This window comes from Solea solea, chromosome 6 (genome assembly GCF_958295425.1).
Source record: "Solea solea chromosome 6, fSolSol10.1, whole genome shotgun sequence".
Lineage (NCBI taxonomy): Eukaryota > Metazoa > Chordata > Actinopteri > Pleuronectiformes > Soleidae > Solea > Solea solea.
The window spans coordinates 20,356,546-20,374,837 of NC_081139.1; the positions used below are offsets into that span (position 1 = coordinate 20,356,546).

General features: G+C 39.9%; 1 protein-coding gene across 6 annotated transcripts in view; it reads right to left on the reverse strand.

Annotated features, from left to right (window-relative positions):
• LOC131461281 (inositol hexakisphosphate kinase 2-like) overlaps window positions 1-18,292 on the reverse strand; it is a 31,892-nt gene that overhangs the window by 1,966 nt on the left and 11,634 nt on the right. For 3 of the 6 annotated variants that reach the window (XM_058632430.1, XM_058632428.1, XM_058632431.1), the window contains exons 3-5: window positions 4,396-4,855; window positions 1,852-2,086; window positions 869-969 (exon numbers count right to left, since the gene is read on the reverse strand). In XM_058632430.1, coding sequence (XP_058488413.1) covers window positions 869-969; window positions 1,852-2,086; window positions 4,396-4,654 — 595 coding nt within the window. In that variant the 5' untranslated portion in view covers window positions 4,655-4,855. Of the gene's footprint in view, window positions 1-868; window positions 970-1,851; window positions 2,087-4,395; window positions 5,108-18,292 lie in introns of those variants that run through there. The other 3 variants (XM_058632432.1, XM_058632429.1, XM_058632427.1) reach the window with 2 other exon arrangements.

An 18,292-nucleotide genomic window follows, 5' to 3' on the forward strand; every position in this document is an offset into this window, starting at 1 on the left:
GAGGAAACTAAATGCAGTTTGGCGAAAACAAAGATGAACTGTGTAAATATATAGTCGATATATCTCAGCGGAGTGTGTGTTTTTATTGGGGCCTTTGTTGTGGTAGCTGGTGCAGCAGTTGCATTTGAAGACTACAGGAAACATCAGACCCTGAATATAAATGCAGTGTTTACAAGACAAGGACATGCGAACACATTCCCATCACCTTTGACCTCTTATTTTTTCTGAAAGTTACGATTTCAGGACGTCCTGTTCACGATGTCTATATAGTGATTATGAGTTCCACTTTAAAACGCAGCTGTGCAAAAGGCTCAGGGAGACGTCGAAAATACAACAACAACAACAAGGCTTCACAAGCTACGAGGCCACGCTCCCTCTGCACACAGCTTGCAGTGGACAGCTGTTTGGCCTTTGGGCCTTGTCCTCACAGAAACACAACTTTCCTCAAACAACTATTTTCTTTTCTTAAGAACTTTTCCATAATGTACACAAGCCAGGCCTGTATGTGGCGCTGTAATGCGGAAATACAATATAAACAGAGATGTTTGATATCTATAGAGACGGCCAGTTACCTGATGTCGGTCCTTTCTGAGATCAAAGATGCTACTAATTAATTAGTAGTTTGGTCCATAAAATGCTAGTAAATATTGAAATATGGTTATTAGTCTTTCACAAACCTCGAAATCATGACACTCTCCAAGGATTATATTAACTAAGTCATTGAAACTGTGTTTATCAGCTGAAACTGTCAAATTAGACCAGAATTCTTTTAAACCAGTATTTCTCTAGACAAATAAACCTGGCTCACTGTTGGTGAGTAGAACAAACATGAAACAAACAATGGATTTCAGTGTCAGTGAAAGGATACTGTACTGGTTGCGGTGCTTGGCGTTCTCCTTCATCCTCTGCAGATGCTGCTGGTGACACTTGAGACTCCACGGGTTGTGTGTGAGCTGTGGGACCGCGTTGCTGTGACAACAGAAGGACACAGAGAGAGCAAGAGAGAGAGATCCTTGTTAGTTTGACACAAAAAAACACAAATTAAAAAGCAAACAAAACTGTATCTGTTAGTGTCCGTGTGCATGTGGAACACCACACGCCTCCCGTCCTGCGTCCAAAAACATCATCATCCCTGCAGTTGTTACTTCATTTCAAAACTTAGTAAATAGTTATGTGAATCTCACATAACTATCTCTATTCACTATTCACAGCCTGTTCTCTTGTAGGCAGTAAACTCACTGTCTTTAAGCATCACATGAGCCTATTAAAGTGTAAGGATGGCTTGATACAAGGGCTGCAACTAACTGTTATTTTCACACTCCGTTTATATGTCGATTATTTTCTCGATTGAATCCAGAAAATGTTGAACAAAGCAAACCAAAATTATTCAGTTTTAAGGATTTCTGTGTTAAATGGAGCACAGAAACCAGAAAATATTCACAAAAGAAGCTTTCACAACGAGAGAGTTTGCATTAATTATTTACACTCTAACAAATGATCAAAATAGTTGATAATAATTCATTTAGTAATCGCTTAATTGATGCAGTCCAACTTTATAGCACTTAAAACTACAGAAATATTAATAATGTACCACAGCTGAGTCAACCTACTGTGAATATCTTGACCATGTCTACATGACTACGTGGTGAGTTGCTACCAATGCGACTGGATATTAGTGTTAAGTTGCAGAGGTGTACCTAATATAATCTTTACACGATTGCGGTTAAGCAGCTCTGCATCCATCAACACATCATCTTCAATTCAATATCTGTGCCAAGTCAACCACACCCTCGTCTTTATTGAGACAAACCACTCCCTGAGTGTGCTGTGGTGTATGAGGACATTCCTCACCTCTTGTCCTTGTCTTTGCGAGTGTGGCGGCTCCGGCCGTCTTTACTGTAATTGTCACTGTCCACGAGCAGCGACGACGACACCATTTTGCCCCACTTGAGCAACTTGCTCTTGGGCTCGCAGTCGGCCGACGGGTCCTTGTTCTCCAGATCTGTAGCTGGGTCGCTGTGCAGTGGGTAGGCGATGAGGCAAAGATTCCCTTCCTCGTCCTCCTCGAAGCTCACCGACACCTCACCTGGTGACAGAGACAGGACAATGTCTGTTAAGACAACTGTGTGATGGAGCAATCAGGACTACACTGACACACAATTACGCAGACACTAGCAGACAAGATCACTTCCAAAAGATATTTGGTACATTATTTATTTTCTGCAAGTTATTGGAGAAATCAGGCATGGCCCATCTGTGGGTCCCGACCCAGTGTTTGGTAATCACTGGTTTAAGCTTGTGTTAGGTGCAATCACATTCCTGTGCGATACTCCCTGTGGTTGTCACTCTGCCCAGTTTTTTTCAGCACTGTATTAAATGTTTTTATGTTTATTACACAACAGGATGACACACCCTGTTGATCATTTTCTCGATTAACTAAGTTATTGTTTGGTCCATGAAATGTCAGAAAATGTGGATCAGTGTTTCTCAAATGTCTTGTTTTATCCACAATATGGAGCAAAGAATCAAAGAAGAAAAATGATTTTAATAGTGAATAAAACCCTCAAACTGATGACAATTAATTTAGTAATCAATTAATCATAAATTAATCATGGGATTGTTTCAGCCCTTATAGAATACAATCAATGCACCTAGTGGGGAAAATCATTTTGAGCTCAGCGATGCTGCATACATCACAATCAATAAATAAATGGTATATGTATCACAGTTAAACAATCATTTTAATTGTAATAAACAATAATAACTATATTCATTTGTCAACATTGCACAAATTGCCCTCATCTCCATATTGGACAGACACTTGTACAGCACTGCAGACAATGTTAATGCAGCAGCGTGACCGCATGGACAGATCTTTATGTCTCTGCCAAAATCTTATTTAAAATGCTGATGGAAAGTGTGAGGAAATAAAGGCGAAGGCAAGAGAAACGCTGACTGCTGTCAAAAAATATTCACAGCACAGCATGAGAAAAAGAAGATAAGAGCCACAATCAAGGGAGTGTTTGTTGTACTTCAGTGTTCAGGAGGAGAACATTAAAGGAATAGTTTTTTTGTTTAGACTAAGGGTGTGTAAAGTGCTTATGCAGAGTCAGTGCATGACGTCAATGTGAACAGGGACATCTGTGAAAAGATGCCATAGATGGCCCAATTCCACCTCTACATTTGGGATACTTATAGCGAATGACCACGTTATCACACGGTCCTGGCAGAGTTAAATACAAACAGCTGATCTGCCACATGCTTTTCCACTGCATTGGCTGTAACCTACGACCGCTAAGAAATACCCCATGCTGCTGCCACTTCAATGAAGCGGAACTGTCCCTTCAAACGCAGAAGTAGAGCTTCTGAGTGGCTGCTTTTGTATCACCTTTCACTTCTCTCCTGGCGACACAAAGGCGACAGCTGACGTGGGCCGTGAGACGCTCCATCTTAGATAACGTTTAAAGGGGATGTGCTGCTGTTGACGCCGATGGAGGTTTAGCCCACTTAGCGGCATTTTTCGAGTATGCATTTATAAAAAAACACTACTGAGAATTTTGGATGACATTGTGTGACTATTTGACTGCACTGTTGTACTGAAAGAGAGTGGAAGATAAATGAGAGATGGGGAGTCAGAAACTGATTAATTTTAACTCCAAATCATTCTAAAATACAAAACAATATCTATGTTGTACTATGTTCATTTCCTTTTCTATACCTTTTAAATTATGAAAACTCGTCTAAAAAAACCTGGTGGTGGCGGTCGAGCCTTCTTCTCTGTAGCTCTCCCCAAATTATGGAATGGTTTAGTACTTCAAATTAAATCTGCCTCCACTATTAAACATCTTTTCACTTTTTATCATGATTCACAGTGTACTTTGGTCAACCCTGATGTTTTTAGACATTCAATTGAGTTGACATCATCCTGGTGCCAGAACTGGATGGAGAGCATTTGGAGAATCCTTCTGTCTTCTAAAAGACAAGCATTTAGAGAAGCTGCTCACCTCACGCACGCAGGGGGAGGGAGGTGACCTAGTAAACCAGTCCAACTGTCAGTTTGCTGAAGTCCCTCACAGTGCTTTTTCTTTGGTATTCTAAATAAAGTGAGGTGTTGCTGCTGTTCTAGCTGCTCTTTGGCTCCTCACTAGTTATTTTATCCCAGTGAAACACACACTTACCTTTGTTAGTGCAGCTTTCTACAAACAAGCTCACTTGCTGCAGCCGCAGCAGCGCCCTCCTGTGGAACAGTTTGGTGCATGCTACTGACGGGAAACCTACAAACATGTCACTAACATGCACATTGAGCTGTGACACATGTAAAAAGAGAGAGATGCAAACCACTAACCGCAAAGCAACGCACACAAACTGGTTTTGGGGACGGCTTGTTTTCATTACCTCTGTACTGAGGTGTGAACTTCCTCATTGCAGTAGGCAGACTCTTGTAGAATTGATGCTCGCGTGGGATGAGGGGCTTGCAGATGGTCTGCTCGCTGAAGCGCAGGACGCAGGAATGTCCCCCCACCTGGTGCACGAAGGGCTCAAGCATCACCCCTTTGTCCATGTAGCACTGCTGGTGCTGCAGCTGGTTCTGCTGCTTCTGCTTCTCCTCTGCTTTCATGACCTCCTCGGCCTGAGCCTCCACAGCCGGACTCATCCTCCTCTGGCCCTGACCACACCGCCGCGGGCATTAGACTCCTCAAGCACGCACACACAATGCGGTGGGAGCCTCGTTTGGCAGGGACACGCACCCACTCTCTCAAATGCTGCAGATCCACAGAAGACTAGTCCTGGTGTCTTGCACGTTGTTTCCAAAGAGGTCCTCACAATCCGTTGTTGTTGTTATGAGAATGAGATTCTGCTGGGTTGAAAACAATGGACAGGAAGAAGGAAATAAAAGAGAAACAGAAAAAACAACCATTTAGAGGATGTTTAATTCCTTTATCACTCCTTTGGTGACAATTCCTAAAGCTAAGGATAAACATAAATCCTTTTGTATCCTGTTTAAATGTTGACGTTTGGACCAGTGCAGCAGCAGCAGCAGCAGCAGAATAAGCAAACACTAACGGGTCCTGCTCGAGTCTAGGCTGCAGACTGACTGCTCTCTAACAGCTGAGAGCTTGCACACAACTAGTAAAGCTCTCACAAGCCTGACATTTAGGGCCGCCCCATTTTGCAAGCAATCCACCAATCAGGAGCCAGAAAAGCAGGTTGTTGGGTGGTAACCCCTCAGGAGAAAGGAGCGAGCAAACAAAGACAGTGGTGGGAGGGGGTGAGTCTGGGGGAAGGGAGGGAGAGGACAGAAGAATAAAAACAAGACGGCAGGATGAAGCTGAACTCAGCTGTTTTTCTGTCTGTGCGTGATAAAGGAGAATTAACAACCTGACAGAAAATAAGCTATATATAAAGTGAGGTGAAGGGAAAAAAGAAAAAGCAGGATCAGAAACTGTAACACACTAAAACCTTCATCAAACATAAATAAAACGACTCAGTAAGTGCACAGAAAACATGGCCATAAAAGAGCAAACAGCTCTGATGCTGCTAAATAAACACTTTTCACACTGCATAATATATGCAGTTTTGCTTAAATTTCGATCTCTGGTTCTGTCATAGTCAAACGTACCAACAATCCTCCATTAGTAACCACAGTAAAAAACAAACAGTTGACAAACTTAAAAAAGTATTTAATTTGGTAACACTTAACTGATTTTAGTTCAAGATTCATCACCAGCGCTCCTTTACTTCAATATCTTGTTAATTTTACGTGCTTTTATTGTGATGTGTAAGTGTTCTCCGCAGTGGAATGAAGGAAAGTTTATAACAAAGTTGAAAATGTTATAATGCTGAGGGTCTAGAATATGGTTTGCTACGGTTGTTTCCATACTTTCCATACTGCAAAGCACCAGAGGGCAGTATAAGGATCAGATATATTGAGTCTTTCAGGTTCTGTGATATATCGCTCGATCTACATGGATTAGCTTTTCCTGCCAATATGGCAACCATATGCTGTGTTTCCATCATGGTACGAGTTCTGTTTGGCTTGCCCACCGTCTATTCTCATATAAAGCTTGACGTTGCCACTGCAATAATGCTTACTTACAGTACTCAGTAGTGTTGGAGGTCTGTCATGCTGTCGTCACACTGTTTTTGCAAAGTGACAAAATACAAGACAGTAAATGCTTTTGGGGACCTGGTAGCTTACAGCTATTGACATTTTAAAGACCAACAGAAAGTGAAAAAGAAGACATAAATGAGAACAGAGGTCAGGATGTTTTGAAGTTCAGGTTGAGACAGACGGGTGGTGTGAGGGGGACAGAGGAGAGTTTGTGCTCTAGGGTTGTTAAAAAATAAACTGTTTTTTTTAAACTGCATCACAATGCAGACACGGGTGACTCTACATCGATACAGTGACGGCACATAATCGGCTCAAATTCAAGGTAACACTGCCTTCAAATGGACATTTGCAACCAGCTATGAGAGCTAGCATGTTTGGCTGAGATGAAAATAAATAGCATGGGTAACTAATGAGCTAACGTGAGCTAGTTCGAATTGATATTTATAGTAATACTTATTGGACTACTGATATTGTTTGATGAAACCATAGTTCTGTGCATTAGTATGTAGAAAAGTCAGTTTGCAGTGTATCGTGATGCATCATGATATCAAACTGTTGCTATCAAATTGTTGACCTGATAATTTTAACCTAATTCAATTGTGATGGAAATTATAATCTAATTTTCATCCTCCCAGCCTTATTTGACCCAGATTATTTTAACTGTGCAAAAACATCTGAATGAACCACTCATGATAATCCATCTTTAAAACGTGAACTCGTGTGTGCATATTGTATTGTTGACTTTTCATATTGGTGCGAGTACATCATGTACGAGTGGGTGCCTCTCTGTGCATATGTATGTGTGTGATGTGCATGTGTACTGTGTGTTAAATTGAACTGAAGCTGGTTGTGCAGGGAACAGAAAGTCAGGAAGCCCAGCGCTAATCTCTCTAATCCTATTGCAACACAGGAATAAAATAGGCCAGGACAAACAGGTAGAAAATAGCAACCGTTACACTCTGACACGAAAACGATTCCTGAAGAATCAGCTTAAGAATCAGCTTAAGTTTTATTCTATTTTTTATTCACACTGAAACAGCACTTTGGGAGCATGTAAACAATATTTTTGGAAACGCGTACTAACACTTTATGATAACTTTGATTTTCTTTCCTTAATTTTATTGTTGATTGTAGACATTGTAATGTATATGTACACACATATACAATTACCACCGACCACTTTTTTTTTCTTGGTAATGATGCTACTTGTTAACCAAGGCTCATAGGAATCACTGAAGTGATGGAGAAAATGTCTGCAGGCAATAACACAGAGAAAAGAGGGAGAGGAAAGTGAAAGCCTTGACCTTGGAAGAAATGTGCCAAATGCCGCATGTGGCACTTTTCACAGTGCTGCTGGGATAAGTGCCAATCACACGTGGAGACAATGGGATGTGCAGCCAACAGGAAGTTGGAATAACAGTACAAAAGGACATGCAAACTGCTCCTGATAAAATCAATGATTTTTCCAACCTTGACTTGAAGGAGAGGACAGATTGTAATCGGTCTAACAAGATACACCAAGGAAACTGGTGTCCATTTGTAAATGGATTTTAAAGTCCTCAATTCTTGCCTGATTATCCGGCACAGATATATATTTTACACATTTTTAAATGGATTGCATCCAGTTTTGTTGTACAGAGTGAATGTGCAATGGCAATATATTTATTTCATTTTACTGTAAAACTGCAAAACTGTTAATTTGCAACACTCGACTCAAACTTCAGCCCTTCAGGCCAGCAGTGTAGGGCTATGTCACAAAAACCTCAGAGAAAGAACTAGAAGATTTGCCTTGCTTGCTGTAAAGGTGACTGTCAATGCCAAACACCAAGCCTAAGCCACCAGGTCACCCCAACACTACATTTTTTTACCTGATGTTCCACTCCATTCAAAGCCATGCAGGCAACTGTCTCAACATCCTCCTTGTGATAAACACGCTCACTGAGATCAAAGGGCTCACTTAGCAGCCTTAATCTGTCCACTTTCATCTATCAACATCAACAGAGCAGCTAAGGGGGCAGAGAGGGGATGTCGCTGAGGTTATCGAGTGGGTCGGGTTTTATTGAATCAAGGCCATGGCAGCACCAGGGATCTTTGCACCAACTTCAAGCAGCCAAGAAATGTGATATGTGTGTTAAGAGGACTTAACTGAGAGAGGTGTTTGGTGAGGGGAGCAGAGGAAGGAAGGGTGGACAGGTTAGAATAACCGGTGCTCGGGTTAAATTCATTGTATATAAAAAGTGGAAGTAGTCTTCCAGTTTGCTGGTTGAGGAACAACCAGGAAGTGAGAGTGGCCACCACAGGGGCGACTCCTCTGGTTGCAAAAAGAACTCTTAACCCCCTTCACCTCGGCACGGCGTAGGTTGGTTTTCTACTATGAAATGTAGAGTAGTGCCTACTCAATGTTGGCGGAGTCATCACTGCAGTGGTTTTCAGTGTGCTGAATCATTAGAATCATTTCATTAAAATATTTGATCAGTACTTCCTCCATGACTGGAGCACAGACTCTGTCTGACACAGTCACTGGACTGAAATACAGTGGCAGGGTTTGTGATGCAGCTCGCTGGTTGCGATAGCGATCAGCAGTGCTGTCGCTAAATACACCAGCCTCCTCTGTTAAATATTAAATATATCGTACAATACATTGTTTATATTTCCATAAACATCCATCTATTGTCTACTGCTTTATCCCCAGTGTTGTAAAAATTCACCTAAAAAAAATAACGGCGGTAAATATATCTAATTATTAAATTTTGGATAAACACTCTTTTCAAATATACTGTACATTCTGATGCATCCCTTTGAACTCCTACAAATATTAATAATATCCTCACTTTCAACTAGCGGTGCTAGGTTGTAGCGTTTTTGTTCTGATGACCTTATAACCTGCAGGAGTCTTAAAAGATTTACGATGAGACAAATAATCTGAATGAGGTGGCACCAGTCTGGATTTAACCAGACCGATTTGCACCGCGGCCAAGGAGATACGTGCAAGAACACAGCGACTCAGATTCATGTACTCTGAAGGCGTGAAGACAACACATTCAGACAGGCGGAAACAGAACAACACACACACACAAACACAAAACACACACACATTTGGTTGCATTTAGTATGCAACCAAAGCTGCATTTTAAAAACAATCACACACAAAAACACACTGCCTCTGCAGGGACTGTACCTGGCACACGCTCAGTGGAAAAAAGGCTGATCTTACCTGTGAGGTGATTTGCGGGGTCATTTTCCAGACTGATTACCTCACCTCACATCACGCTAGATAAACCCCACTAACCAAATCCTCCTAGGTCACCAAACACCTATAAGCCCGCACTAAAAATACCACATGCTTTTGGAAATTCAGGCTGCGGAATAGTTATTAATAAACAAAGTCTGTCCCGAGCCAAAGAGCAACACACAAATAAACACAGGCATCATACAGAAGGGAAACAATTCACTGGCTATCACTGTGAACACATGCACCACATACTATCAAATCACAGTGGCCAAGTCCTGGTGACAGTTCCTGTCTAACCCTGTAATGATGCAGCTGTACAAGTGTGTTAATTCTGTCACTGTCTACTGTTGCTCTACTTGTCTGTATCACACATAAGACTATCTAGAAACATCAGAAACAGTTTGGGTACCTACAGTGCTCTTACGTTTTCATTTCAACCGCATTAATGATTATTTTCATAATCGATTCATCTGTCGACTATTTTCTCAATGAATCGAGTAATCGTTGAGTCCAGAAAATGTTGATCAGTGTTTCTGGAAATTATGATGTTCTTAATGTCACAAAATAATTCAGTTTTAAAGAGTTCTTTGTTATATGGAGCAAAGGAAACCAGACAATATTCACATTGAAAAATGTGAATATTTCAATACACAGCTGAAAAAACTTGTTTTAATTATTGAAAAAAAACACAATATGGAGTAATCCATTATCAAAATAGCAGACAATTAACATAGTAACAATTAATAATTGATTAGGTGAGTAATTGTTGCAGCTCTAAAGTCAAGTGTGCAAAATTTAGAAGAAATTATTTTCATTGTGCAGAAATTGAAAAAAAATAAGCATGGTTCATTTTAACAAGTGTATAAATTGTTGCTTTTCATTACCTCAGAATGAGCTTCTTATATTTTTGTTCAGCTCTACGGAGGCCAACGATGGACAAACTAAACATCTTTTGAGTTTTGACGCTAGGTGAAGGCTACATACTGTAGCTAGGGTCCAGCACACTTGGAAGGGTTAAGGTGAGGTGTGGGTTAATCAGCTGTAACATGGCAAATTTGATCAATGTTAAGCTGCAACTTTAACCTAGTAAATGTGCTTTAATTTTACTTTGCTTTTAAGGAAGATTATTGAAATATGAGGCCATGACATAAACATGTAAATTAGCTACCTGGCTAAACAAAGAAATGAATGAATAACATTAATGCAAAAGAAACACTAAACCACAGGAATTTAGCAAACACAGAGGAGAAACTTTACCTGCAGCAACTTACAGCAAGAAAAAAAGGGTATGCCTGCCTCACTGTGTGACAAACACACATACAGTATATCTATCCTGAACCTGCTTCCTCCTCATCACCATGAACAGGTTCCAAAAGGAAACACAAGAAGAGGAAATGGAAAAAGGAGGTGAAATATGAGTGGCGTGATAAGGCGAGATGGATTGGCTGATGTTAAAAAGAGAACATCACGCAGGTTTTGGCCTAATTAATTTGTTAATGAGTAGTGCAGCACCAAAAATATCCCAGTGTCCTCAATAAACTGTGAAGATTTACACTTGGAACAGAATATAACAGTTACTCATATATACTGGTTTTCCCCCTTAAAAAAGTGGTTCAGGGGTTAAGTTCAATCATTTTTTGATTAAAAATGGATTCAGTATATAAAGAATAAAGCCTTTGCAGCAAGAAGAGCCGATTCAAAGAAGAATAATCCGGTCAGAACAGAACAGTTTTGCATGGAGTTTGCATGTTCTCCTCATGTGTGTCTCCTCCCACAGTCCAAAAAACATGCAAATCTGGGGAGTAGGCAAACTGGACACTTTAAATTGGCTGTAGGTGTGGGAGTGGATAGTTGCTCCCATTGTGACACTGTGATGGACTTGTGACTTCAGCTTTTGTCAGCTGGGATTGGCACCAGCAGCCCCGCGACCATCATGTGGAGGACAAACAGGTCGAAGATGGATGGACAGACATAAAGCTGCTAATCTGAGGGTCTACTCTGCTGCTGTGTGCTAAGAAAGGTCGTCATGTAATCAGAGTTAAGTGTTTGTAAGACTAGGTAGCTTTTATATTTGGAAAAAGTCCTGTCCAGGGTGTACCCACCTTCCACCCCATGTCAGCTGGGATCTAGTGGCCAACCGACAATAAATTAATGCAATAGGAAATCAAGCAAAGCCAAGAATAAAATGTATATTTGGTGACCTGGGTAGAAAGGTTACACTGAGGGTATGACATACCTTGGCTTAATTGTAAAACTGTAGAAACGCTATTTGAGTTGATTTCATGTCTTTGAGTATAAGAATCACAATTTCTACGAGAATCTTTTTTTTTTTTTTTTACATCTCTATCAGGTACACTTCAACAATGGCTATGAGGTTTTTTTGGAAACATATTATGGACTCTGCCTTTAGAATTCAGATATTTATGTCAAAGCCTCATTAGTGAAAGGAAGGAGGAAAGTGCAGAGGGAAATGTGAATCTGAGATACTGGAGATACTGGTGTGTCAAACAGAGGGCAGAGACTGGACTGGTAAGACAGTGATGATGAAAATGTCTGATAAAGTAAATGGATTATCATTTAGCTGGAGTCTAAGTGGAGCAGGGACAGAGTCTGGGGCCGAGTCTGGAGAAGAGTACAGGACTAAAGCTGTTCGACAAATATTTAGCCTCACAGCTCTGCCAAGTACAAGTGACACTTTCCCACATAGTGTTTCAGGATCCTTGCGAAGAAGATGGCTGGAACAAAAGCTGTGTCTGTTTCTAAAACACTTAAAACGACACTCTTTTCTTACTATATAAGGGTGTCTCTGCTGGTGCAGCAGGAGCAGTGAAAGTTTGTGACTGGATAGTGAGTCACAGAATTAAGGGAGGATGGATGTACTAGGCTGCAAAGCTTAGTGTCACTGTACAGGAAAGAGGGACAAGGACGTCACACACTTACTGGATTTCGGCTTCGCCTCGCACCCTTGAACTGTTCGAACTTCTCAGAATCATTAGACAGAGACTCAGTTGGCTTTAGTCCATTGACACAATGCAGTTTTCGTCTGGCGAGGACCTGCTAACTACTACTGAATGCCTCATGCACTCTGTGATTTCACTGCCGCATTTGGGAAATGTTCTCCATAAACAGATGGATATGTGAGGCACAGCATAAACAGAAAGATCAATGATTATACTCTCATAATCAATGAATCTGTCGAGTTGTGTGGTCCATAAAATGTGAGAAAATGTTGATCATTGTTTCCCAAACCTCGAAATGATGATGTTCTCAAATGTCTTGTTTTGTCCACAAACCAAAAATATTCAGTTTTAATGTTTTCTTTGTTAAATGGAGCAAAGAAACCCCAAAATGTTCACATTCATATTAAAGAAGCTGAAAAATAAAAGAGAATGTTTAAGTATTTAAAAAAACAACAACTACAAACCAATTTTTCAATTATCAAAATTGGATTAAAATGTTTCCTTTAATTCTTGTCATACAGTCTTAGCCTGGACTATGGCCATTTGGCTGTGCTGTGTTCTCCCTCTGCAGCTGAGGAAGGTCAAAGAGCATTGGCTCACCCCCGCTCTTTGGTTCAGTTTCTTGGAAGTTACATGGTTAGCACAGCAGAGCAGCCGTCTCTTCTCTATCCTGACAGCAGTAACACTTGGCTGGCGAAAAGCTCTGACTGACTGCATCTCATTTGGACCGTGCTCAAAAGACAAACCTGTAATTCTGCTTAGTCAAAAACAACACATTATTCCCACCACAAAATCAGACAAAACCGTTGTGCAGCCAAGAATAATTGGCCGCAGTTTTCCTATGCACAACATGAAGAAAACAGCAGGTGTTGGAAAAGCAGGATAAATTGTTAAGATGCTGTGTTGCACCTCATTAACACGGATTCATTAAATATTTTTGGATCAGAATTTCAGTTTAAACCACAAAATAATTGTTGTGTTAATTTCGGATATGCAAAGCAAGGATTTACAAATTCATGGCCATAAGAGGAATACAGACCTATTTCACTGTGGTCTCATTATTTCCCTACTGGTATATGCCATAGTGTACTTTTAAATACTACTCTGTACTCAGCTTGCACAATACTATAGATGAAAAATATAATTTTTACTGTCTATTTTGCAGCATGTGGAAAAAATGGCCACAGATCTAGTCCCACAAACTGGCTTTGGCATAGATGGTAGGTGCATAATGTTAAATTAGTCTGGAAGGAGCAAGGCTGTGGACGTGTAATGCTTAAGCCAAGCAGAGATGTCCATTATCGTCTAGATAGTTTGGCAGGGACTTTCATATTGGGATACACTGTGTGAGCAAATGATGCCTGTCAACATATCAGTATCATGAGTAGTGATGGGTCAAAATATTGATTTGGGTGATATACCGTCGCCCTTTCTCGTGCAATACAATAATTGATAAGCCAGGGCAAATATCAACATTTTAATTAACAAAATGAAGGCACTCTAAAGTCAACAGTCCCTGCCAGTTTCATTCACCGGGCGTCAATACTTCATGTCTCCTCACGGAGGCACTACTCAAAGGAATGTGAGAAACATGGGCATAAATTACCTAGCCAAAGAAGAGGGAGTTTACAGTGGGATAATGGTGGAGAAATCTATGTTAAGATATACTCCATCCACATTCAATACATACTTTATGCACTTGGTTCTCTATGTTGTGAATAAATAGAGAAATTCTGCACTTTCAACTTTTCATTGACATTTTTTTTCTTTAATTAGACAGATATTGTGATGTATCGCTATATGATTGTCTTGCAAAATATTGATTATCACAGAATCATTGTATCGTGATATCATTGGTATCGTGTATCATTTCGTGAAGGACCATGTGATTGCCACCCCCTAACCTTGTCAGGCCCCTCAATATGCCTTATTTAGGCTGAAGCCTATATTAAGTTATTCCTATAACTCATATCCTCAACAAAGTTGAATGGATACAGCAAACACCTTATTAGAGACCACAGAGAGGAGTAGAGGGAGTAGGAAAAAGAGAATTCAGCACTGCTTTGATAAAACAACACCAGTCAATCTGTCAAAATGTCACATACTATCTCTACATGTTACTTCTCACGTGACACAGTGAAAGTTACTGTAACACATGGTGTGAACTCATCACTACTGCAAAGACACATGCAAAGAGCACGAGACACGTGACGGTGTGTAGTACGGGATACACAGCATCCTCTGAATCCCTGTACAATCTTTTTATTTTTTTGCTCTTAAAAAGTTTTTTGTAAACACAACCCGTTTTCATAGAAATGTCTCACGGAGCCCACCAAAATGACAAAATGACATGTGCATAAAGCTAACAAGGTTAAGGCAATGACAGCATAACTTTCCCAAAGTTGTATAGTGGTTATATACGTTAAAACTAAGATTTTTTTACTCTGGGACCCATCCATCTATTGTCCACTGCTTTGTCCTCCACAGAGTCGCAATCCCATCTGAAACAGGGTAAAAGGTGGGGAACACAGTCGCCGGTCCATCGCAGGGCCAACACATAAAGATGAACCATTCACTCTCACATTCACATCTATGGGCAATTTAGAGTATTCAATTAACAGGATTCCCACACCTTGGTCAATATCTAATTCAATGACTTCTCAAGGATTTCCAGGACCAATTTCCTCAAATTCAAGAACTGAATGTGCCAACACAGGGAGGGCAACTTGCAAGAGCCTCTTCACCCATGGTGTCCACTTTTATTGACTTTTATTGAATGTTCCTCACGTATTGTTCTGCATTGAATCTCACATCACCAGCAGAGAGAGACAGTGGACAGTGTCCACAATATTCTTAGTACATCAAACAATGCAGGGCGCATGAAACAGTAGTTTGTGTTGTAACAAACAAGGGCACATCGGCCTCTTTCTTGCACAAAATTCAAGCACTTTCAATGACCCATATCTATTTAGGGCAATTTTTAAAAACACATTTTTTCAAAAACCTTTCAAGGATTTCAAGGACCAATGGGTACCCTATATTAACCTCTGCATGTTTTTGGACTGTGGGAGGAAACCAAAGTACCCAGAGAAAACCCACATACACGCAGGGAGAACATGCAAACTCCATGCAGAAAGCCCCTTGTTCCGAACAGGTCTTTTTGCTGCACGAGCCCTAAACACCACCCCACCATGTGACCCCACTTCGGGACCCATTTTTCCAAAAATAGCTCCCACACTGGTTCTGTATTGGGTACAAAGTCAATATGATACAAAACGTTTCTCCGAGCAAAGCATGAGCACAGAAAGCTCAGTCTGAGTCTGACTCCCCTGTGCATACGTGTGTGTGCATACTTGTGCCTTTGTTTCAAAATGCGCACAGTTGACATTTCCTCACTTCTCAAGTGTGCCAACTCCAGCCATCCCAACACCCTGCATGAGGTGACAGGGTGGCGGCTGACAAATCTCTCCCCCAAAATAAACACATGCACCTCTGTTGCCATAAATAACAGCAATCACACACCTTATCGCATACTATAAAAAGCTGGTCAAGAACATAAACACTGACATAAACACAGTGGCATGCTTCTAGTCCACAGAGCAATGCTGGTTGATGTGTTAAATGAATTTGCATGCAGCCTCTTCTTACCCAAAAAGGACAGACCATTGCAACAACCACAGAACACTTTCACACTGCGTGTATTTCTGTGCACGTCTTTATAAGGCTGTGATAAAACCACAACAGAATGAAATCAAAGGTCTATTGAAGATAAAAAAAAAAGTACAATCGCCTGGTTGTATGAATTGTTCTTATTCATTACCCCAAAAATCAGCCTTTTATATTTATATCAGCAGCTGGATCAGATCTACAGGGGTCATTTTGGACCATCATGTTTTTATAGCCCACAATGGAAGAAGCAAACTGAAGGTTACATAGTTTCTCCAACACTCTTGGAAGGCAAGGGTGAGGGATATTCAGCTGCAACATGCAACTTTATCAATAAATGTTGCCAAATTATACTGTGTTATTGTACAATGTATTATTTTCTAATCCTTTTGAAACCCAATTAATCAGTTTGAGTGATTTTTCAAGTTAAAAAAGTGTCTTAAAATGTGATGATTTCTTTGCAAAGTGAATATCTTCGGTTATATAACACATTTGAGAACATAATCATCGTAAGGTTTTGGACCACACAACTAAACGATTAATTAAGAATACAAACCACAGATTACTTTATTATTGATATAGTCAGTAGTTACAGCCCTAATAATTACAGAACAATTATTCCGGCCATTAAATGCTTGTTTACCAAATCTCAATACAACATCCTAAGATGTTTTTTATGTTCAACAATCTGTCCAGCTCTGGTCAAAATCACTTCATTGGATATTGGAAATAATGAAGTATCAAATGAGATAAAATCTGATATGATCCATAAACCATTAGTAACACTTTAATAAATATGTCTGCAAAGCTAAGACTTTGTTTGCTTCTCCTCTAAAAAGCAAAATTCAGAGTACATAGTGCATATAAAAGGCTTATTCTATTGATTACAATCTTGTAAAAAACCCAAAACGATAGTAACTTATGGAGAGTATCCAGTTTCTGCAAATAAACCCTACTAAAAAGTAACACAATGGACATTTAAAAGTGGTAAAAGGCGTGTTGGACAACAAATAGCTGCTGATTCATTTGGTGATTGAATAATAATGAATAAGTAAGCAAACGTGAAAAGTCAGTTGCCTGTTCTTTACACTCTTCAGGAAGTCATGGCCTGAAATCGGATATTACCATATATATAAAAAACAAACATGGATCAGTGTGGTGAAAGGAGAAGCGTCTGCTTCATCCAAGATAAGTAATTCTCTATATCAACTAATCATGCAGATGGCACAGTCCCAGCCACAGCTCACTGCAGCCCAAATTAATATTAATCCTTGGAAAAAAGCCCACGCATGTGTAAAAACATGATACGGTAATATAAGGCTCAGAGACGGAGTTCAGTTACAGCAACTCCGAGGCTTGATGCTCACGGACATTAGGACGAGCTGCGTCTCACCCAACAACAATTTTTTCCAGCCAAATTCTTGTCGGTGTTAAATGTAGACCAGAGTATTTATGTCCTGTTGGATTAGATATTTACTTCTGTGTAACTCTACAACGGGGTGGGTGATACGAGCTTAAAATAATGTTTGAGATATTCAAGGGAAATTTGCAATAACAATACTAATGACGATGAAGATAGATGATGTTTGCTGTGATTGCAGATTGCAAAACTTAAGTGCATTATACATTTCCAATAAACTGATGGCTGTATAATTAGTCGTGGATCAATTCCCACAAAGTGGCAGCAGCAGCACATTGTATTTAGAGATTTAGAGATAACAGAGTTACGGGGTTCCTTTAATGCATCTAGTAGCTGTTACTCTGAGCTCTTTTCCCTTAAAGTTAAACATGTTTGTATACTGATTGTAACCTATCAAAATAAAATTGAAAACTGAATAACAGACTGACATAAACAGCTTTTTCAGGTCAGAGCCTAATTTATTTTAGGGCTGCAACTCATGACTTCTTTCATAATCTGCTGATTGTTTTCTCGATGAATTGTTTGCTCCATAAAAATCCCAGAAGATGTTGAAAAATGTTGATTTGTGTTTCCCAAATCTCAAAATGATGATGATCTCAAATTTCTTGTTTTGTCAACGAACCAAATGTATTCACTTTTAATGATCTCTGTTTTATGTAGAGCAAAGAAAACAAAAAAATATTCACATTTAAGAAGCTGGAAAAATACAAAACATGCTGAATAGTTGATAGCAATTCATTTAAATTGTAGTTTCTTGTTCGATGAATTTCTAGTTTTTGGTTATATGAGTGTCACATAACTGATGTAAATGTTTGAAATTTGAACTGAAAAATGTGTTTCTATTATTTATTGTTAGTGATAAACTGATCAGTCGATTGAACAGATTGATTATCTCGTTCAAC